This window comes from Megalops cyprinoides, chromosome 15 (genome assembly GCF_013368585.1).
Source record: "Megalops cyprinoides isolate fMegCyp1 chromosome 15, fMegCyp1.pri, whole genome shotgun sequence".
In the NCBI taxonomy this organism is placed as follows: Eukaryota; Metazoa; Chordata; class Actinopteri; order Elopiformes; family Megalopidae; genus Megalops; species Megalops cyprinoides.
In genome coordinates, this window is record NC_050597.1 from 1,970,307 (window position 1) to 1,992,878 (window position 22,572).

The 22,572-nt window shown below is 46.6% G+C and overlaps 2 protein-coding genes across 2 annotated transcripts in view; one reads left to right on the forward strand and one right to left on the reverse strand.

Annotated features, from left to right (window-relative positions):
• Positions 1 to 3,962: 3,962 nt before the first annotated feature.
• mdh1ab (malate dehydrogenase 1Ab, NAD (soluble)) lies at positions 3,963 to 9,911 on the reverse strand. Its single transcript, XM_036546619.1, has 9 exons — positions 9,814 to 9,911; positions 8,659 to 8,757; positions 8,127 to 8,223; positions 7,362 to 7,537; positions 6,313 to 6,435; positions 5,817 to 5,993; positions 5,081 to 5,194; positions 4,828 to 4,917; positions 3,963 to 4,340 (listed from the first exon to the last, which is right to left on the reverse strand). The coding sequence occupies exons 1-9, from the start codon at positions 9,814 to 9,816 to the stop codon at positions 4,218 to 4,220; spliced, it is 1,002 nt and encodes a 333-aa protein (XP_036402512.1). The 5' UTR covers positions 9,817 to 9,911; the 3' UTR covers positions 3,963 to 4,217.
• Positions 9,912 to 18,053: 8,142 nt separating this feature from the next.
• The window catches only part of LOC118790265 (WD repeat containing planar cell polarity effector), a 51,088-nt gene continuing 46,569 nt past the window's right edge, over positions 18,054 to 22,572 (forward strand). The window contains 1 exon segment of the mRNA XM_036547170.1: positions 18,054 to 18,109. The gene's annotated coding sequence lies outside the window, so the exon portion shown is untranslated.

Here is a 22,572-nt window from a genome sequence, read left to right on the forward strand (position 1 = left end):
ATGTAATTTTAAGAGAATGTGACTAACACGACAATAAATTAACAGGTTTTAACTTAACATTTCTCTAAAGCCTGCGGCTGGGGCCGTGGACCGTGCACGGAGGCTTTAAAGCTCTTACCAGATGCGCCGCGCCTGAACCTAGTAATGAACTTTAAATGAAACATTATATTGATTTAGACTCGAGTTATAGTACCAAGAAAGTGTAAACAAATAATGTATAATGATGAATGTGAACTGATAGCGCACTTTAACCACCGATGAGTTAGGAAAAAGTGTTCGTTTGTGATCTTAGCCACCCACATCTCTCCACAGCGCTGTTCAAAGTGTTGATCGACAAGCGCGTTTATACGAGAGACAGGGACGGTGTGGAGAAGTGTGCAAAACGGATTGATTTTCCTGAGTGAAACGTTCATATTATCCAGTACAATCGGCTATTACACTAGGTCCCAATAACCCCATAATAAAAGCATTTGGTGCTTACCAATTAAAACACGAACATTTGCGTGGTTCTTAGATCCCTACCACCGTCTTGTCACATCCATAACTACATCGTTGACATTCTTTATATATCATGATGTGGGAAACATTGAGCGTTTTGGATCCTCTATAAGACTATAGGCAAGGGATCCGAGGTGTTCAGTGTGTTGGCAACGTGAGATATCTGTGAGATATGAGCAATAATATCAGTATACGAAATACTTGAAATGTGACGGGACGGCAAACATAATCATTCATTGTTAATGTAATTTACCACAGCAAAGTCGTGTATACACGTGGGTTTGTTTATTGAATTCGTTTTTATGCACATCTGTACTCCACTTTTCGACTTAAAACAAAAATGTAATTCATTCAAACAAAAATTTTATTGGTACGTTTTTTGGCTTTACTGTCCCAAGAACACTACTGATTGTGACAGCCTATACTGTGAGGTTATACATGTGCTTGTGTACTTGAGGCAATGATTTAAAGCAACACATTCACTAAAAAAGCAAGTATGTGGAAGGTTTGAAATGCTGCCAAATATTCAACTTAAAATATGAAGTGGAGGCGTCAACTATGTTAGGATTTTTTATATTCATACCATCTACATATTTTTCAAGAGGATAAAGTGTCACCAAGTCCATTACAAATCTTTCTAGAATTGACAAGCATGCATTTGTAAATTCAATTTCCTAGTCACAAATATTTAAAAGTCTGTTTCCTCATCTCCAATGCAGGAAAAGAGAATTTCTGGAGAAAAAGAAGTTAGGAAGTTAGTTTCAGCCTGAGTATTGGCATATATTGTTTGAAAACTACATTGATATAAAGCATGATGATATAACAGCTGTTGAATACTATTGATATTCAAGAGAGTTATATATTCCTGAGTCAACTGTATGTGTGCAGTCACTTCCTGTCCATTATGGTAAAAGATTCAGGGTGCCAAAGGCCTGTTTTTGTGCAATGGGCTAAATATCCTGTATATTGTTGCAAGGTGTGTGCAGCCCGCTTACACACAACTTTACCACTCTGCTAAAACACCCAGGCTGCAGTACGCTTATGGACAGTGTCTCTGTCTATAATCTGGTGCTGAAGCAAATGATCTGGAACTAAAGGTCCACAAACTTTAGCAGCAGGTGGTCCTGAGTGCTACCTGAGGCCTAACTCACTACATATTCATGCATAGTGAAGACCCTAATGGCCTGGCATGGTTCCAGCCAGGCTGCTAAGCCAGGACCAGGCATTTTGATCACCATTCTTTACAGTTCATTACAGTCATCCCAGGGCACACAGGACCGGCTGTCCTTTCTTCCGCTCTGAGTCAGAACTGAAAGGACAAAATGCACATTCCAGAAGGCAGTGAAGCATCTCTTTCACAACCTCAGGTAACATAAAGCCATGCAGTGTGATGTCATCTGGACATTGTGTGTCCACACTGCAGGCTCCAGGTTTCAGCGTGTTTTTTTCTCCAGGTGTGGACATTAGATGTATGAGTTCTCATTTCCTTTTCTACGATTTCTACTTGCATAATGAGGCATTAAGGCTTTTAAGCAAGTCAGTTGCCACCAACATATTGAGGATTATTCTGCTGCTTTCACGGTGCCAAACTGTGAGCCAGCCTGGGTGTCCCAGCCTGTAAATCCTGCTGGGTGAGAGGCCATGCCACTCCGTGCCCCTGCTGCAGACTTTTAAAAGGAATTTCATTCACAGTAACATGAAAGTAGTTGGGCTAATCATGCAGAAAACCATACTGTGGCAGTGTGGTATAGAACAGGAGAAAACAGGAGTGAACGGAATTTGAAACTAGAAGGTTGTAGGTTTGAACCTTCTAACAAGTCTTTCCCCAAACTTCTCCTATAAATCTGTAAACTGTGGAAGTTGTCTTGGACAAGATCATCAGTCATCACCTAACACTGCCAACCTTGCCTCCCAGGTAGACCAGGTGTATAGATGTGAGGCTGGACTGAGACATGCTAGGCACAGTAAAAACTGCTTTCACCGTGCAGAATTAGACTTATTTCCCATCGGTCTCACGTACTCTGTGCAGTTCCACAGTACAGAAGGGGAGAAGTCTAACCCCATATCCCATCAAGGTCACCATGAGGACAATTCATGACTATAACTTTCTGAGAGTGACTGCATTACATTTACATTTATATATACATTTAGCAGACGCTTTTAATGTACAAAAGTGCATATAGTGGGCAAGCAGGCACAAGGGCAAGCAGGCACAAGGGCAAGATGTGTACAGGTCATACAATGCGGATAGTGCTGAAGCTGAGCACAAGGTCAGTGCAGTGAGACAGAACTAATCTGATCTAAGGTTACATAAGGTTACATATCTGATCTAAGGTTACATAAGGTTACATATATCAGATACAGTCACTGGGACAATAAAGTGCTGCTATTCTATCTATGCCAAAAACACGCTACAAATACAACGTAAGAGGTAGTGCTACAAGTACGAGCCAAGAATTGATGCTCCTCCAATGGCTGCCAGTAACAGCTCATATCTGTTTGAAAACGCTGGTGTTAGCCCACCAGGCAGTGCAGGGAAGGGATCCCCCTTATAATTAATCCATCATCAGACTCCACACACCAGCAAGATCACTCTGTTCCACACCTTCAGGGAGCCTGTCCTTTGGTCATCATGTCGGTGTGTCCTGGCCTCGGTGTGGTGGAATGAACTTCCTATGGCAGTCAGGACAGTGGAGTTCCTGGCCGTCTCCCATCACAGACTGAAAGGCCCACCTCTTTAAACTGCACTTTGGTTGCTCTACCGAAAACATTCTGTTTGCATATTTTTACTGTGGGGTCTATAGCACTGCACTTACGTTATCCAGGCATATACCTACTGTGCTAGTTGTCACAGCACAGTCTAAGGAGCTGACATTTAAATGTGGTCAGTTGGCGCTTGTGTGTACGGTCTTTCATGCCTCTTTATATGAGTTTATGAGTTACTCTGGATAACAGTGTTGCTAAGAGATTTCATGCCAGTATAAATGTAGCCAATGGGCCCAACACTAATAAATGCCACCCTCATATGGTCATGCTATGCAACTGCACTGATGTTGCTGAACTAACTTTTGCCCTTTTTTGTAGATGATAAAAAGGTATTTCAGAAGTCCTCCAAAAGATGGTTTCGCTCATTTCATGAGCCTCAGAAAGCTTTCAAGAAACACATACTTCTTCCATTAAAGCAACAGTAGGTAATACCGTTTGAAATGAAGTGCTTCAAAGTGTACTCAACAAACAAATTTTACACAATGAACAGGTTAGAGGGAGATAAAGGCTGGTCACTAAAGCAATACACTTGAATATTTTAACCATTTGAATTTCACAATAGGGGCTCTGCTTCACAACATTCTAACATTACCGGTGTGGATGTTCCAACTTCTGCTGGAGTAGTTTGGCCTTTACCCAGTCCAAAGCAGGCTAACCCACACAACAAAACAAACACACTCCACAGTACTTTACACTGTTTCACGGTTTTATTGTTGTACTCAAAAGGTAACTGTTACATTGCCTGGACCTCTAGTGCATTATTGTTTCTAAAGAACATTCCCCTGTGAACTCTGACAGAGAGAGCTGGTAGATCTGTGTAACAGGCTTGTATTTTACTGCAGAGATATGACGAGTGACACATGTACACACGGACACGCTGGAGTGCTTCACAGACGGGGGTCGGGAGGTTTCGGGGGGTCTAAGTGCTGCCACGGGGGCCGTCGGGGTGCTAGTCAGACGCTCAGGAAGGAGACGGCGGTGTCACGCTCCTCCACCAGCTCCGCTGCTGTGGCGTCCATCTTACCGCGAGAGAAGTCATTTATCTCCAGCCCCTCCACGATCTTCCATGACTTATCCTGAGAAAACGGCAGGCAAAGACCACTTCGTTTTTATTAAAGCAGGTGGGTTTTCATGACTTTATTGTCATTTAGCAGACGCTCTTATTCTGAGCGACTTACAAAGTGTACAGTTTTTACACTTTGTACATTCATACAGCTGCATATTTGCTGAGGCAGCTCTGTGAGAAGTACCTTGCCCAAGGCTATAGCAGCAGCACCTGAGCAGGTAATCAAACCAGTAACCTTCTGGTTACGAGCCCTGCTCCTTACTGCTATGCTACACCCTTTATTTTAAATTTATTTTTATTTTTATAAAGCTGAGTGTAATGTGTCCATGATTAAGGTGGTTGACAGAAAGTAACAATGACTTAACATGCACAGCTCCTCACCTAATCGAGCATGTGTGATGTACACTCAAAAGCACAATGAGGGCAGGAAAAGGAAATAATCCTGTCAGAAATAAACATTAGTGCTGCACTGCGGCAGCTGGTTGTCAGGCTCTTACCTTGATCATCACAGGGAATGAGTAGATGAGGTCATCTGGGACACCATAGGAGTTTCCGTTAGAGTAGACGCCCATGGAGATATACTCGCCCTAGAGAACAGAGAGAGGCCTGTCATGAGTTCCCATGGAAACACACACAGCACTCCATTCCAGATCAAACATGTATTCAATGTGCACGGACTGCTGTAGCAGTGACACCGGCTAAAGCACCATCCCTCCCACCCAAGAGAAGCTTACAGAGGACCCTGCTAACCTCAGGAGTGCCGAACCAGATATCCCTCATGTGGTCACAGATAGCCTTGGCAGCCGACATGGCGCTGGAGAGCTTCCTGGCCTTGATAACGGCTGCCCCACGCTGCTGAACTGTCTGCAGAGAGAGAGAGAGAGAGAGAGAGAGAGAGAGAGCACAGCTCCGAGTAACTCACACAGGAGAGAGAGCACAGCTCCGAGTACACTCACAGGAGAGAGAGCACAGCTCCGAGTACACTCACAGGAGAGAGAGCACAGCTCCGAGTACACTCACACAGGAGAGAGAGCACAGCTCCGAGTACACTCACACAGGAGAGAGAGCACAGCTCCGAGTACACTCACAGGAGAGAGAGCACAGCTCCGAGTACACTCACACAGGAGAGAGAGCACAGCGTGGTCACATACGTCCAAAGCACAGCATGACAGCCCACCCAATTCTGAGCCAGGCACAGTCGTGTCGATTACCTCTAGTTTACGAATAAGAGCCTCTTTAAGACTCTTTAAATCTTTCAGATTTCTGTAAGCCTGCTTCACATGAGGTCTCCTCTCTGATCCACTGCCATAATAACACAGGTAAGAGCTGACAGCCCAAACAGCCAAGAAATAAAAATTAAAAGTAAAAATTATTAAAGCTGACAGCCAGGAATACACAGCAGGTAAAATTAAAAAAAATCCAAAACCAGTATAAACAGCTGATAGACATATAAAACTCCAAACAGAAAGTAAGCAGCTGCACTCACAGAGATGAAATCTCCCTTTATCCAGCAGTCATCTTTCACAGCGTCGAAGGCGGCCATCTCCTTGCCCTGAACATTGACCTTGGCGTGGTGGATATCGGGGTACTGGGTGGAGGAGTGGTTTCCCCAGATGATGACATTCTTCACGCTGTCAGCGGGCACTCCAACACGCATGGCCACCTGGAGTCCAGAGAACCAGCAAGGCACACATTAACACATTAGGGACTGGCAGCCATGACCAGGATTTACCTCAAGGGGCTTCAGGTATGTTTCTGATACATACATCTGCATAAAGGCCTTTACTGTCAAAACTCCAGGACTCACACTACTGGCCTTGTACGCCACTGTATAAGGCAAGGATTGTTTGTGCCAAATGTGCAACATCTTAACTAGCTTTCCCACCCAAGGGAGCTCCTCTGGACCCTGGAGCAGAATTCTGCCTGGGATCCCAGGTGAGTCCGGGGGGGTGTGTGTGTGTAGGGGGGGGGGGGGTGCAGACCTGAGAGCGGGCCCTGTTGTGGTCCAGACGGGTCAGGCAGGAGAAGTTCTCCTTGGGGATGGACGGGGCAGACTTAGCAGCGATCAGGCAGTTGGTGTTTGCTGGGTTTCCAACCACCAGGACCTAAGAGATGGGAGAGAGGGAACGGCAGGTAAACGCAGAGTTCTAGCCTTGCTTCTAGAAAACTCAGAACCTACTGTGTATGTGTGTGTGTGTGTGTGTGCGTAATTGAAACAACTCTTTCAGGAACACAAAAGGCGGCCAAATCTTCTGTTGGATCACTAAAGCTTGTGCTGCACATCAAAATGCTCAAGCATGAACAGGAAGCAGGGGCTTCTGCTGCAGCTGCTGCAGGAAATCCCAATCCTTTAAACTCTCTTTCAAACACAAGCCAGCCAATGAGGCTCCTTTCAGATGAGGTCATGGAAACGGTGTAAATCACAGGGTGAGAAGCCCCCCCCCCCCCATTCTTTCCAGCGCTGAAGGCACTCACTTATCAAAACGACTCAATGCAAAACACACGCGTTCAAGGGCAGGAGTCTGCTGCCCGGTTTTCCACAGGAGAGAGAGGACTCTGCCCGGCAATCTTAACCATCTCAGGCATCTTAATCATGTACAGTACGAAAGCCACAGGTCACCGCTATGGCAGAACGCAATCGGCTTACAGTGCGGACCAGGTCCGCGCGCTACATCAATGCTGCATCTACACGCCAATATCAGACATTCCCCAGGCCCGAGTCTGCAATGGGCATGAGACAGAGGGCAGCTCGCTGTGACAGACACAGCGCAACCCGTTTAGTCAGGAGGGGTGTGACTCCTAGGGCTTAGGGCAGCAGTGTGGCATAGTGGTAAGGAGCAGGACTGGTAACTGAAAGGTTGCTAGTTCGTTTCCCAATGGGGCGCTGCTGCTGTACCCTTGGGCAAGGTACTTAACCCACGATTGCCTCAGTAAATATCTAGCCGTCTAAATGGATAAGAGTGTCTGGTAAATACCAATAATGTAATGTAAGGGAATGCAATGTAGCCCCGGCCACTGCAGCGTCAGTCACCTTGACAGTCTTCTTGGCGTACTTCTCCAGAGCCGCCCCCTGGGACTTGAAGATGGCCACGTTGGCCTTCAGTAAGTCCTTCCTCTCCATACCCTCCTTCCGAGGCATGGAGCCCACCAGGATGGCAGCATCCAGGTCCTTGAAACCCACCTCTTCCTGGTCTGTTGGAATGACCTCTGTGGAAGGTCCAGAGACATCAGCTAAACCGTGGCACTTTTGATCAGGTGGAATGTAATCAAATGTAATTGCCTACCCATTACATTTCAATTTATGCCATCAAATGTTCCAGTTTTGTCCTGGCAAGCACTTGCCAAATGTTAGCGAAAGGTAGCAAAAGTGACCAATGGAAGTCTGACAAATGTAAACCACTGCAGCAGGGCAACTGAGACATGGATTAAAGTCAAATCCATCTTTCCAGCTGAAACCTGAGGAAAAGCCACACACAGATTCTTCTAAATTACAGCCCAGACGAGTGTCAAAGATAGATAGAGAAAAGAGACACAGACAGAGATACAGACTTCACTACAGACACCTTCATTCTGCACCTGCTAGGTTTGGATTAACTGTTACCTAAGAACTGAAAAGAGCCAATCAGAGAGCACCATATTCCCCGTGTCATCGTCAGTGATGAAAAGTTCTACCAGAGGCTTCTCACGCCACCCTACAGCTCAGTCCTGGCTGAAGACACGGTGGGATCAGATTCCAAACTTTTCCATACCATGAAGAGACCTCCGTGCACAGAACTGTGCGTCTTGGCAGGCTTACCCCTCAGAAGTGGGAGAGCACAGTCCTGCAGCTCCATAACAACACCTTCAAGGACTGGCAGCATGGGGGGGATGTCCAGGAGGACAAGGATGAGAGGCTAGCCATGAGACAGACAGAGACCAAAAACAAATTACTCAGGGGAGTACACTGTACAGTGCTACAGCCACACATTAACTGGTCTAAAAATATAAGACTGACATCTTTTGGCTCACAAATTGAAAAGCATCTCATTAATAAAATATGCAGGTATACAAGTTGGAACCTGGTTTTGCAGGTTTACCAACAAGGCCATGAGCAATCCGGTCATGTCAGACATCATAGCAACAGCTAACTCTTTGTGCCAACATAATGACTGTTTCAATTAAGATTGTAGAGGAAAGCATGCAACTGCTGGCAGGTAGCCTACATTCTAATTTTTCCTCCAATTTCGCAAGGTGCCAACAAGCAAATTGGTATTTTGGCTAAAATCTATTCCAGTCTCCAGCCTGGAGCCAGGTGAAACAAGAACGCATGTAGTGAAAGTTGTTATTACCTGATCTTTGCCGAAGACATCACCCTTAGCGATGGAGTACAGGAGAGAATAGGCGATCTGGCCGGCGGCACCGGTCACCAAAACTCGAATGGGGTCAGACTGCAGAGAGAAGACGCGCGCCAATTAGAGCGGCAGTAATTAGCCTGCGCGACAGCAGCGGACACGCAGCACTGTGCGGCTGGAATAAAGACGGATTTACCCACTGACAAGGTGCACTGGTGCATTTAAAAATAGCTGCTCCGCAGTTTGGGGCGCGACATCCGAGTGACGTAGCAAGTGAAGATATTTATAAACTGACAGAAAACACAATCCCTTTTCTTTCAATCCAATTAGCTAGCTAATGTAACTCATCGGCGTGCAAACATATAGTAGCCAGACTAGCTACCTAGATAAAACTTAAGTACCCATCTTAAAAAATGCATTGAAATTATTCGGTGCATACTGAAACATTATCACGAATGAAGGAAACGTCACACCCTCTACATTTTCAGTTGTAACTAAACCCATGCTAGCTGGATCGCCAGCTGTGGCCTATATTCGTGAATGAATGAAGGGGATTTCTTGTTAAAACAAATCCTTACGATAACAAACTTTGAATAAACAAGACTACTTAGACGGCCCTGCAACTGCAAAAACAACGGGATGTTTCCCACGACCGGCTGCAATGAATGTAGTCTAACCAATCGGTAACCAAGAAAGTTAACCAAGGATAGTGCGAACAACTTTATTATCTAAATAACTGATTTTGTGAATGGCGTTGCTCTTATTTAGGCTATATCACACATGTGGCAATGCGCCATTTTATAAAAATAGCAACATGTACACGATCGACATCCTTAGCTAGCACTAGCCAGGTGGCAAACTTAAAATCCTGCAAACGCGACTATCCTTCCTACCCAGATATCTGAGGTTTACTAACGTTACCTAGCGAAGAAGCTAGCAAGCCATTGATTTTCTGAAAAGATGTTGCAGCTAAAATGCTGCCAGACCAACAGTTTTAAAACAAACCCTGTTTAACATTAAATGTCATCTATGCCACGACCTTCCCTGCCTCCACTGACATATTCACGTTCTGCAGCTAACTCTCTCGTGCACTGATTATTATTGATTATTTGCACTGATTATTTCATAGGAACATAATGCATTACGCCTTACCATTGTTATGTGTCCTGATCTGCTGCAAGACTGAAGCCGTACTCCCACTTCTCATTCGCGAGGAGGGTCACCTCTACTTCTTCTACCGCTGTGGTCACGGGGTAAACGCGACCAGAAAATACGCATGCGTTTAACTCCAGATGCATGCCGGGAGTTGTAGTTAAACTTTCTTACTCAGAGACGCCCAGTCCGGACACACCAGATAGGAAAACAAATACATTACCCTACACAACCCGCTGTGTAATCACACTGCATGCTTTATACGTCACCCTGGTGTCTCGTTTGGAAACATGACCGACGTTTCCACAGTTTTGAATGTTTGTCCGAAATAATAAATTCAAACACTGCCCATTTATGTTTGTAAATGTCATCTAATAATACGGCTGTTTGCTCATACGACTTAAGCAGAACGCGCTAGCCTCATTAGCTTGCAAGCTAAATCTTGAAAAGAATAATATGTGCAGAGAAATTGCCGCAAGGAAGCTAACTAACGTTAGGTAGCCACAGTTGCAATTGTAAGCACATTGGTGGGTCTTTGGTGTTTAGGCAGCTAGTTAACCTCCCGTGCATGTGAAATCAAAGCTACATTGCCAGTTAGACGCCAGCTATTGTGAGAAAAAAAAACATATTCAATCGCCCAACCCGGAAGATGTTAATGAAAAGCCTGAAAAGGTTTTGTGTACAGTTTTAACTTGTGGTTGCTGTAGGAGTAATTCAGCTTCCCTCGTTGCCTGGACACGGGGCATCCTGATCCCGGGCAAAAGGAAACAGTCCCAGCAGACCAAATGCCAGCTTGCTGTAACTGGCTAGCCAGCTAAATTAGCACAGCTACTGTGATTAAAACACATTTTTCGTTGGTTGACGTTGACCTCCTTCAGGAATTAACGTCGGCACCAGTGACTTTTTACGGATTCCATTCAGCAGTGATCGGCTGGCTCAGTAGTTTTCATAACCATGAAATCTGTGTCCAGTTTGCTAAACTAGCTCCCTCGTTCACAGTGCGACAAATTCTAGGAGAAAAAACTAGCTCGCTAAAGGTAAGTGTGAAGTTATGAATGTTAAAACATAGCAATTTAGTTTGCTTTAGAAAGTTGCTTGCAGTAATGCAATGTCTAACTAGCTAACCTGTGTAGCTAACTCCCCCACAAAGAGCTGGATATTGTCAAACATTGTAGTTTTCTGTGTCGTGTAGCTATCTGCAGTCACAGTAACAGTCTTATAAGAAACACCGCTTGTTTTGATTCTTTCCCGCTGCGGTTTGGGATAAGCAAACAGACGAAGCTTTGTTAGCTATTTGGTCTGATTTATGACTCTTTCAGGGTTGTTAGCAACATGTGTCAGGATGCAGGGCTTAACTGAACCGATTGAGAACTGTGTGCATGTGTTTCGTTGGCTTGAGAAGGCGAGGGAGGCATCTAACTGGCTACACATATAACATTGAGCTAAACTGACATTGTAGCTTTCACACTGGGTGCTCGTAAACCCAGGTAAAAAGTGCTGTTATGATGCATAGCTAAATACGCACACACAAACTTACTTATTGTTTTTGACGACTGTTTCTTTATTTCGTGTGGTTTAGTCATGCAGGAATAAAAATAACTCGACAGATGAGAATTTTAAAGTTCTAAAATACAAAACCGCGCACCTTCTAAAAACGAATAGAGTTGTAGAGAAAGTAGCGAGTTAAGTAAGTTCCGGGCCAGTTGGCCAGTTTAACCCACGGATTTGCTGTCGTAAAGTCATCTCTTCTATTCATGCCTGCTGTCCTTCTTTTAAAAACCATTGTATTTACACCGTATATCACTGAGCAGATAAGAATGGTAGATTAGCTGAAATGAGTCCTGTTCTACCTTTTCTTTTTAACACAGCTGGTTCTATGAAATAAACAGAAAACCTAATGAACTTACAGTTATGTAATCGAAGCTATAACTGTCGTGCACTGGCTAATTGTTTTTAACATTATTTCAATACTATATGCTGTCGCAGAGTATGGTGTTGCTGTATTATTAAATTCTGAATTTACAGAGTTATAGCCCTATGGGGCACCCATGTTGGGATGTGATATATTTTGGATGGATCTGTCACATTGCCAGTTCATTCACACAAGGTGTTTTGGAAGAGTGCCTCCGTTTTCCCTTGTCCTGTACTTGTTCTGATTCACCAGTTTATTTCCTCATGGTCACCCAGCTTGGCAGGCCCTCCGTGGGTGTGGAGGTACAGGCAGGGACACAGAGACTCTGGGATGTTGTCTAAAGCGAGTGTATCCCCCTCTGGTTTCCTCACAATAGCAGAGGGCCCCCCGGTCTGTGCCGTGTGTTAGCTGATCCTGCCTCTGAATATTGCATGGCCTCATTACAGGGTCATTACATCAGTCAGACAAAAGAGCCACCGATTCTGTTACATCTCAGCAAACCTGGGGATGTCTTCACAGAGGGAGAGATAGCTGCTGATGTTCTTTTAGGGATTTATTTTATACTGCAGAGTAGTCGTGATAAACGTTTAAAGAGGTAGCTGTGTATACATAAAATAATCTGAAAATGAATGTTAATATGCTGTCTTTGATTGTGTTCATTTTGGATAATTTTGGTTGTAGAAGAAGAAATACCAACCAAATACCATCTAAACATTCTATTGCCTTTTGTTTTGTCCTTGGCTGTACAGTTGTGTGATCATAATTCATAATGCAGACAGCATTGTATAAAGGCTCCATTGATAACCATCTCCCAATGCTGATACAAAGTTAAACCCAAATGATCTTTTTCAGTGTTTGATTATAGAATGACCCCTTTGCTCATTTTACGTAGCCTGATTTGCCTGTCCTTCATGCCTGTATGGTCTGCTTTGTATGGAACTGGCCTTAAATCACTGACAACATCCTTATTTTTCATGAAATTTTTTCATGAGAGTTTTTTTCAAGTTTTTTTCAAAACTTAGATTTTCCTGACAACTGTACATTCCTTATGAATTTTAAAATATTTGTGAGACATTAATAATAAAAAAAATTATGTAACTTCATATTTTTAATATATCCTGTCTGTAAAAATAGCACAAACTATTATCTCTACACAGTAGTCTTATTTCTTGAGCGTACACAATGTGAAGCATAGAACATTTAAGATCCTATCAGGCAAAAGACTCTCTGTATTTAAGTTTGATCTGGCGTTTCATTCTGTTAATGAAACGGAAAGGAAAATGGCTGAGAAATAATCCATTACAGCCATGATGTCCTTTTTAAACATTCTCAGATGCGTGTGGGATTTAAATGAACCTTAAATGCCTATAAAGCAGGACTGATGTTAAGGGAAAAATTAGATAATAAACTGTAGGAGAGAAGTCACAGTAACAGTGCCTTTTACAAGCTCTCCTCTGTCTGTATCAGCAAAGCATTATCAGCAGTGTGACTTGTGTGTGTTATCTAGTGCTATGTACAGCACCTTGTGTTAACCATTATTTGGACTGATGTCTTTGATATGTTTTGATACATGCATGTTTTTGGGATAATACAGTACTCCAACAGTTATTTTCTATTCTGTTAGTTCATATTCTGCGTTGGACAGCTGCAGGTCTTCAGATTCAGGCGGGAAGGGAATAGCGTTTGGTGGAGAGGGTGGAGTGAGAGCAGCCCCCATCTGCGTCCCGGCCTGGCAGGAGCTGTCATTCTGCTGCGATTAAGAGGGATTGATTCTCGCTGAGGGGTTTGGTCCCGCGTGGCACGCAGCTCCCCGGAGCAGAGAGCCGGTGGGGGCAGCTGCAGTGAGTAGCGCTCCGGTTTGAGGAGCAGGTGCGGGTGGGGCAGGGCTCCGCTCAGGGGCCTGTGTGCTGTCTTTGTGAGGGAGAGACAGGTGCCTGCAGTGGTGATCCGCTGCAGGGAAGGGACACGGTGTGCCCCTCGGCCCCAACCTCTACTCTGGGGTACTTCAGGCTCTGGCAGAAGGCACACACCAACAGGTGCACGTGTTTCTACCCACCCGCAAGAGCAGCGGCCTGTTCGGGAAGGGGAGGGTGTGGAATCTGTGAATATTTCTCTGTGTTCCTGCTCTTTAGAAATGGTGGATTTTCATGGCAACGATTCAGAAATGTATGAGACCTTATTAGGGAATAGCGCTTCAGATATTAGATTGTCAAAGCGTAGGAAAGACGAGGGCCTTTGATGCGATCATCATTTAATTTGATAATCATTCTGGTTTTTATTTCTTTCATGTCACATAAAGCAGTTTGACTTTCAACTTGATCTTCTGTCTGAGAAAGAATTTCATACATAGCATGAAACATTTTTCTGAGACATTTTTCATCTTAATTAAACATAAAAGGTCTTGTTTCTGCATGTCAGTATACAGTAAAGACATTAATAATCTGTAAGTGAATTGCAATTACTGTACATCTTTTCTGCACTTATGAAATTTTTAAAATATTTCACAGAGATCGTTTATACAGATGCTGTTTGGCAGAACAGGCTGAAGGAGTTTAGAGCAGGCTGTGACTTGCTGCAATCGTTTAAGTCTTTCATGCTTAAATGGTGTTGTAATCTCTCAATATCCCCTTCTCTGAAACAGAGCAGACATCTTAATCACTCATCTGCGCTGTGGAAGGATAAATCTAGTGTGAGTTTATTTGATATGATGTTTTTATTCTTTGTGGTGCAGTGAGTGTGGCAATACTCTGTGAAAGGGACCAGTGTTTTGCGTTTGGTGCAAAGATGCACAGCAAGGCCGATTTATGGGACATGTAATCAGCCTTGTTTTATTGCTCTTAGACTCTTTTTATTTTGTCAGTCACGGTGACGGGCACAAACAAAGAAACAAACCCACTGTAGCAGCACTGTTACACTTCAGGGAACAAACAGTAGGAGAAAAGGCAATTTCTGCGATGGTCCCATTCACAGCAATTACGCTCCATGGTGAATTTGCCTGTACAAACTTGATTGAAAAAAGAACAAGTATGTTATCGCAGATTAGCTACTGTAAGATAGCTCCTCCTCCTCTGTTCGGGGAAAAATGATTGTTTCAGTTGCTATGACATTCTTTTTGTTGTTGTATCTGTGTTGACTCTTTCTGGGCCTTTTCATTTTTTGTTTTTGTCTGTGTCCTTCATGCTCTTTCCTCCTCTCTGGGGATTATATTTTATGTTTTTTTTTTTTAAATCAAAATAAAAACACAGAGAGAAGCGGGTGGATTAGATCTGGAGCCTGTTCTCTGGTGACCTGTCCCACACGGGTCCTGTGAGGACAGCCGCATTGTGGGTAATGTCTCAGACAGAGCGGATCCGGGCCCGGGGAGCAGATCTGAGCTGCAATGCCTGCAGCTGATTGTGGAAATCTTGATAAGTGCCTGACAGAGAGAGCAGTTCGTGCAGATTCTCAGGGGCTGGCCGGGATCTCCTGCGGCCTGCCGCAAGCTCTGCACCGGCTCGAACCCTGGTAAAGTTTATGTACGTCACGTGTTAGGAAAGCTCCATGGACAATGTGGAAATCAGATGTTTGATTGAAAGCAGTGTCATGCTACTTATGTCTCTGGTAACAATATTTCTCATATTGAAGTGATTTTATAGAACACATTACCTTATTAACTGAAGTATATCTGTGGAATTACTTCCTTTTGCTCACCTGGTCCTTTCTTGTTGCAGTTTAACTGCAGTAACCAAAATGTGACCACTAGATGTCAGTGAACTGTTGTATTTGTAACTATTCTCTTGAGAAAACCAAATCCTCTCATGCTGAAAGTCTGTAGCTCCATCAGAAAGTCTGTCCACATTTTTGCAATACATAACACTCATACTTTAAGGAAACCTGGCATTTAAGCAGCAGTTGCTTTATGCATTGCATTTCAGCACATTACACACATTTAGCAGACACTCTTATCCGGTCTTCTCTTATCCGGACCGACTTCCATGCATTTAAGTTATGCATTTAAGTGCAGTCCCAGAGAACAGATCCGTAACTGTCATGAGCTTTAATCTGTTGTGATTGGCATGGGTTGAGCAAATTAGTTTTGATGCGTTGCACCGTGAGCACATGTTGTGCCTGAGGGGCCGGGTGACGGGGAGTGACAGGCAGGTAAACAAGGCTGCAGTGTTCTGCGCTCTCAGCACAGCGGAGCCGGCAGCGGCACGGCGTGACTCCGCAGGACACACCCTCCGCAGACTCTGAGCCGCCTCTCCCTCTCTGCCACTCACGCTTCTCCCCTGTTTGCTTAAGGAGATGAGCCGGGAAATATGTCACCAAATTAAACCAAAGCTCGAAAGAGCAGAGAGCTAAGCTCTCTCTAAGCACTGGTAGCATGGTGTCAGATTTTCTCATCGGCCTTCAGGTTGTTGAACATCATTAACATTCTTATAAAGGCAACAATAGTGATAATTTGTATAAAAAACTTACTTAATGGTCATGTGAGCGCAGAAGAATACTTTTTTGTGTTCCATTAATGATTGTGTTCAGGAAAATATTCTTCCAAAACTGAAATTTTTCTTGTAAGCAGCAGAGGGTGCTGGTAAGTCACAAATTGATGTCCTGTTTCATGTTCCAGCTAAGCTTGTTTTCTGGGCGCTTAATTTTTTTTCATCTTACCACAGGCCTATATGAAATAGAACAGCTGAAATCGTGTCGTGAAGTGGTCCGGAACAACACCTGGAGGAGTGCCGAGTCACACCGTGTGCGCAGGGGAGGGTGTCCGTGGGGCTGCCCCGTTACCCCAACCCCCCACCCCTCCCCGGCCCCTCCGCCTTTTCTCATTAATTCAAATCCCTCAAACTGGACACCATTCCAGCCTGGCGTCCACGCCCACTGCCCCTCGATAAAGGCAGGTCCGGTCGGGCAGGGGCCGGGCCCGCCGCCGGCAGGTCGGATCTGCTGTCGTCCTGTTTGTTTGTGGGGGCAGGAATGCGGATTAAGGCCGTGTTTTCGGGTCCCGTCTCGTGGTGCAGATGTTGAGTCAGATAGCATCCGGCCGCCCCGGTCTGGGGGCTCTGCCGGGGTGACGTGCGCGCCCGCGTGAGGGCGAGGGGGCTTTTGATGGGGCGTCTTGTGTTTGGGGGCGCGTGGATTTGCCCGGTCAGACATTCCGTGCAGACGTGCCTGGAATGAGCACGGAGATGTGGCACATTCCTGCCTCCTCTCGCACACAGGAAGCCTATTCACGCAGGGCTCCAGGGAGACCGGGTGGCGCTCGGGCGGAGAATGCGTCCCTCTGCGAGGAGGCGCTGTGTGGGGCGGCTCTCACTGTACCGTCCAGGGCTCGAGCCTCCCCGCAGTTTGGGTCAGCAGGACAGTCTAGGTTATGATCAGTGGAAACCAGGGGACTCACCTGTTCAGAACTCTGTTCGAGCAGAAGCAGTTTAAATGCTGCTGCATCCACTGCGTGGGATATCCAAACGCTGCTCTCAGATCAGCTTTCTCATGTGTTTAGTCTTTGCCACTTTTTTCAGCTTCTGAATTGCTGTAAAAGGGGTGTCGTTTTTGTGCGTGGCAGGGGTGTTTGTGTCCTGAGCGGGGGTAACTCCTGCACCCGCTCCCGGGCCCGCACAGCTACCGACGCCTCTGTCCCACTCTGCCAGTTTCTGTATCCTCTCCCAAAAAAATGCCTGAGGATTTGACCAATTATGTGTAAGTCTATCTCTTTGTGAGCAGTTGGAGGGGGCCGAAGTGAAAGGCGGAGCTGAAAGTGGCTCCCTCCTGACAGACTGCAGGATCTTCAGCTCTTTACCTAATTTCTTCCTCTCTGTTTTTTTTTTTTATTGTAGCTTAAGATTTTCCCAGGGCGGCCTCTGTGTGCCGTGGTGATGTGTGTGACCAGAGGTGTCCTCACAGATGGTGTGCGTTTGGTGGGAAACGCTGTAAAGTCAGTAGGCACTGTGACACCGCCGGGAGAGGAGAAGCACCGAAAAGCAAGGAGCAGGCTTCTGCAGAACAACGCCTGGCTGATCCATCTCATATACGGAGCAGAAGCTGTTTGCTGCCTGGAAAAAAGCCCGACAGAAGAGGACGCAGCGTGTGTGAATAAAACAGGAGGAGAAGAGTGCACGACGTCTTCTCCTAACCGGATTGGTCTTGCCCGGAATTCCTGGGCCTGACAGCCGCAGCGATTTGAAATGTGAAACTGTACCCTTTGAGTCACTCTAATGCTTTAACTGCGGGTGAATATTCAGCGCGGGCCCTCCCCCCTGCGGGCGAGTGCACACGAAACAGGATACAGGATCTAACAGGACCGGGCTTGCAGCAGTAATGCACTTCTGCGCCATTGTGCCAGCTGACCTTTGCAAATCAACCTGCGTTTGAAGTTCCTCTTTTTCCTAAAGAATCAAGCGTGTAAGTGCGTTTGAGTCCTCTCGTTAGTGGAAGAGAGCTCCTAGTGCAGTGAAGTGGAGGTGGTGGGGGTGTGTGTGTGTGTGTGTGGTGGTGGGTGTGTGTGTGGTGGTGGGGGGACTCACCTGACTGCGCTGACATCGCAGCGTTCGTGGAGGAGCGGTGGCTGGGACGTCTGCGCGTGTGGGTGGGCGTTTCGGACGCCTGTCTGAAAGGACAGACTGCAGGTGTGTGGGGCTGAGCGATCTCCCTCTGACCCCCGTGCCCGCCCAGAGCCGGCACCGGCTCTCTAACCCCGACAGTGGGGTTACAGTCATCGACCCAAAGAATAATCCAATCTGTCAGTCACTTTCAAACTGGGGCTGACGGGGGCAGAGGAGACGAGGGCTGCCTCATTCACAGAGCAGCCCCTCAGAGAGGGAGAGGGAGTCTGCTGTTATTCCTGCATTTACCGTGTCATGTGCTGTTTGCTGTCGGGTTCGGGTTTTAATTACAGAGCACGCTCTGCTTTTTTTCCCTCTGGAATTGCTTCTTCATTAAAAATATGTCCGCCTCAGAGGATCGGGGCCCCGCCTCCACAAACGGCGGGAAATTATCTGGCGGTCCGAACGACCCGGCCGGGTCAGTCCAAGGGGAGGTCGTGTGACAGAGGGGAGGGGAGCCTGAGCCCGCTGTGAGGTGGCAGAGGTGTCGCAGGGCGCGTTTAGGAGGGGCCAGGTGTCACCCTCTCTCCGGACCCTGTGGATATGAAGTAATGAAGCGCAGTGAGGCCCCAGAACATTCCGCTGACCTTTCTGCCCCTCGCATGGTGGGGTCCTTACATCCCAAACCTGTGTGTGTGTATGTGTGTGTGTGTTCGGGGGATTGGGTCAGTGTTACTCAGAATAAATCCCGCAGTAGAAACAGACACGGTGACCGTGGTGGAGGTCGGCACAGGGGGACTTTGACATAAAAGTTGAAAACTGAAACTTTTAGAGACATGGGGGAGTCTTCGTGGGTCGTTGGTAGCTGACCTGATTGATGTTCATTCTGTGGCTTTTTATGAGTTTAGTGAAAACGCTCGGGTTTGTGTGAGGAGCAGGGGGGCTGAGTGTTGCGTAGTTGGTTGGCACTGAGGAACAGGAGGAGTTGGAAAAGCAAAAGCCAACAAGCAGAGTAGCTCCTTCAAGCACAGACCCAGCCCCTGCCGGGAGAAGAGGGCCGATGCTCCCTCCAGCCTCGCCTGGCTCTTCAGCCCTGTCTGTTCGCCGTACTGCTCCGCATCTCGGAGTGAACACTTTCCTACATACTGTTGCTCTGCCGTCCTCTCCTGCCCTGGCTTCCCCACAGCACTCCAGCGAGGTTTACGGATGTGCTCGGTCATCATTGCTTCCTTCAGGGGCTTCCTTGAGTGCCAGCTGTGCTTTTAATGTGAGCCATGTTGTTTTCACTGTGGTTAAGAATTCAGTCAGTGTGCCCTGTTTCCAGATAAGGGCGTATACACAAAAACAGAACCACTGATGTTTCGCGGTGGGAAAGCATTAATAAAGCATGATTTAACATGACACTGCCAACATCTTTTTCCAAGTTGCTCTGTTCGTCAGGGCTGAGGCAAAGTTGAGATGTTAAAAACGCAGTGCCGTTACTGAGAAATGGAAAAAGCGCGTGCATGCTCTGATAAGTTGTGTCTTGCTGCATGTGGGCCTGGGAGGCATGGGGGGGTGTTTGAGTGAGCAGTGAATGGAGCCAGGTCCTGAAAGGGGAGAGGTGAATGGAGCCAGGTCCTGAAAGGGGAGTGGTGAACGGAGCCAGGCCCTGAAAGGGGAGTGGTGAACTGGGCAAGGTCCTGAAAGGGGAGTGGTGAACTGGGCAAGGTCCTGAAAGGGGAGCGGTGAACTGGGCCAGGTCCTGAAAGGAGACCAGTGAACTGGGCAAGGTCCTGAAAGGGGAGTGGTGAACAGAGCCAGGTCCTGAAAGGGGAGCGGTGAACAGAGCCAGGTCCTGAAAGGGGAGTGCAATGTGCAGCAGATAAGATGGCTATGTGGCGCGTCAGGCTTGGAAGGACATGGCAGCTTGACAGAGAGGACTAATCCGAATGGCCGGCTGCGTGTAAGGCTCTGTCCCCCCCTCCCCTCCCCTACCAGACACGCTCTCACTGTGCGGGACTGCCACTCCGCACGGCTCTCCCACCACTCACATCTCCCATGATGCACTTCTCTGTGTAAAATCACGGTTCACGTGGAGTATGTTTGCTTGCAACAGTTGCTAGGATAATTAAGCAGATTTTACAGCATCAGAAAGTTGAACGCAGCTGAATTCTGATTTTGGCTTTTTGAATTTATGGCAGCAATTCGTGTTGTAGGAGTAAGTATTTCAAACATTTCAGGTATTTCAGCTGCATCCTGAAACGTTCATCCCTGTGTTTCTGTGTGTAAGCATGCGGCAGTGTGGTTTGATACCTCTGCAGGCCTTTGAAATGTTTCCTCCCACAGATACGCACACGACTCCATATCCAGGCCCCCTGATCCCCTCCCCATGTTCTCAGCGTGTCCACAGGGCAACTCCTTCACGGTTTTCCTTTCCTCCACCTGAACTTTTCAACTCTTCAACTCTCCGCGGCCCCGCTGCGGTCCCAGGACAGCAATCACAGAGGGCTCTACCTCCACAGCCTTTTTGAGCTCTCAGCTTGCCTTCCTTCACACACCTCTCTGCTGAGCCTTTCCCTCTGACAGCCAGACACAGCCCTGCGGCCACGTCACTCAGAGACAGCCACACACACACACACACACACACACACACACACACACAGTACCTGTCATCCCACCTAAAGAGTATTACCTTTAGTCTGTTTTGTTCCCCCTGTCCTTCAGCCCATTCTCTGGCTGCCGGCTCTGAATGGCTCTCTCTCGCGGGACGCTTCACTCCGGGGTGCGCTGATTGTTCCTGTGAGGGATCCTCACCCCGGAACGTGGTGTCTCTTCGGAGATGCGCCTGGCGCCGCTCTGTCCTCCCTCTCTTCAGTGGGAGTGTCGCGCAGCACAGCTCGTCTCGTCTGAGGTGCTTTGTCCCTCCTCAAATCCGTGCTTGACTTTATCTCCTTTCCTCTTTTATTTCTGTCTTTCTTTCTCTTTTTACCTCCGGGTCACGTCCTGTTCTGCCAGAGGACGTAGAGAGTGAGAGTGAGAGCAACAGGGAGAGAGAGAAAGAGAAAGACGGCGAGAGAAAATGCGACAATAGAAGTAGAATTAGCATGATGCAAATTGGGGTCAGGGGTGTTAGGTTGACCCTCTCTTCCTTGTTGGAATCGGATTTTTCCCCACAGCTCAGCGGTGTAGTGGATATAGGGCCTCTCAGAGAGTGAAGTGTCTGCAATCTGCTGCCATTTCCCTTATCTAACCCGGCAGGGCCAGACCCTGTCCTGTCATATCAAATAATGGCACTTAAATCTTTGTAGCATTGCTTCATCATTTCCAAATCAGCAAGTCAGTCTGGAGTTAGTAGCCATCATTTTCTGGTCATTGTTTCAACAGTTAACAGGAGAAATGTCTGGCATTGTAGTTAGGGATGGTTTGGACTGGACCCTTCTGCTGTGATTCAGCCCTGCCAGAGGGAACTGAACTGAACTCCCTGGCAAATTGTGCCCACTAGCACCAAACAAAAACTGTAAATGCATGGCTTTATTTCTGCAAATATTAGTAACACCGGTCTTTCTGTTTTGACTGGTGTTGAATATTGGCTAAATATGAATGCTGAAGCAAAACTTGGGTTCGGGGGCCCTGGGGAAGCAGTTGGGTAGCTCATCCTCAGCGTTTCGTGTGGAAGATGTGGGTCACTCGGTGAGTTTCCTTCAGATGAAGGCTGACGTTGTTTGTAATAAATGTCCTGCCTCTCATGTGGAGAGTTAATGCATGTGTTCTGAGGGAAAGGAGTCGCTAAGATCCTGGATGCACTATGCTGATAGCTGTCACTTTTTGTTTTTCTGTTTTTTTCACTGAAAAGCTTTTTGTATTTTGTGTTTTCGTATTCCTGCTTATTCAGAGGTCTGTTGCTGCCCACTATGAGAGCAGCATTTCAACCTCATATTAATTATATTAACTGGTACAATGCAAGTCGGCAGCATCTCAGACTTTGGGCAGGTGACCTTTAACGCCCTTCCCTGCGAGCTCTCTGATTAATCTCCAGCAGCAGGGTTAATACCGGCAGTGCTGGTGGGTGGGTTTTCGGTTGTGCTTTTGGTCAGCGTGTCCGTGTGCATGTGTAATCTGAGCCTATTGGCTCCTTCCTCCTCAGTGTGGTGGATTTCCTCCATGGTGTGGGAGCAGCGTCTCTATCAGTGGAGTATTTGCCTTTGCGGTTGTTTCCCCAGATCGCAGCTTCCTTGCTGCCACAGCTGGGTCTCGTCACTGCCCCACTTCTCCCTGTCCGATAACCTTCCATGTTGGGAATTTCCCCCCAACACACACACCTCCCTACACACTCCCAACACG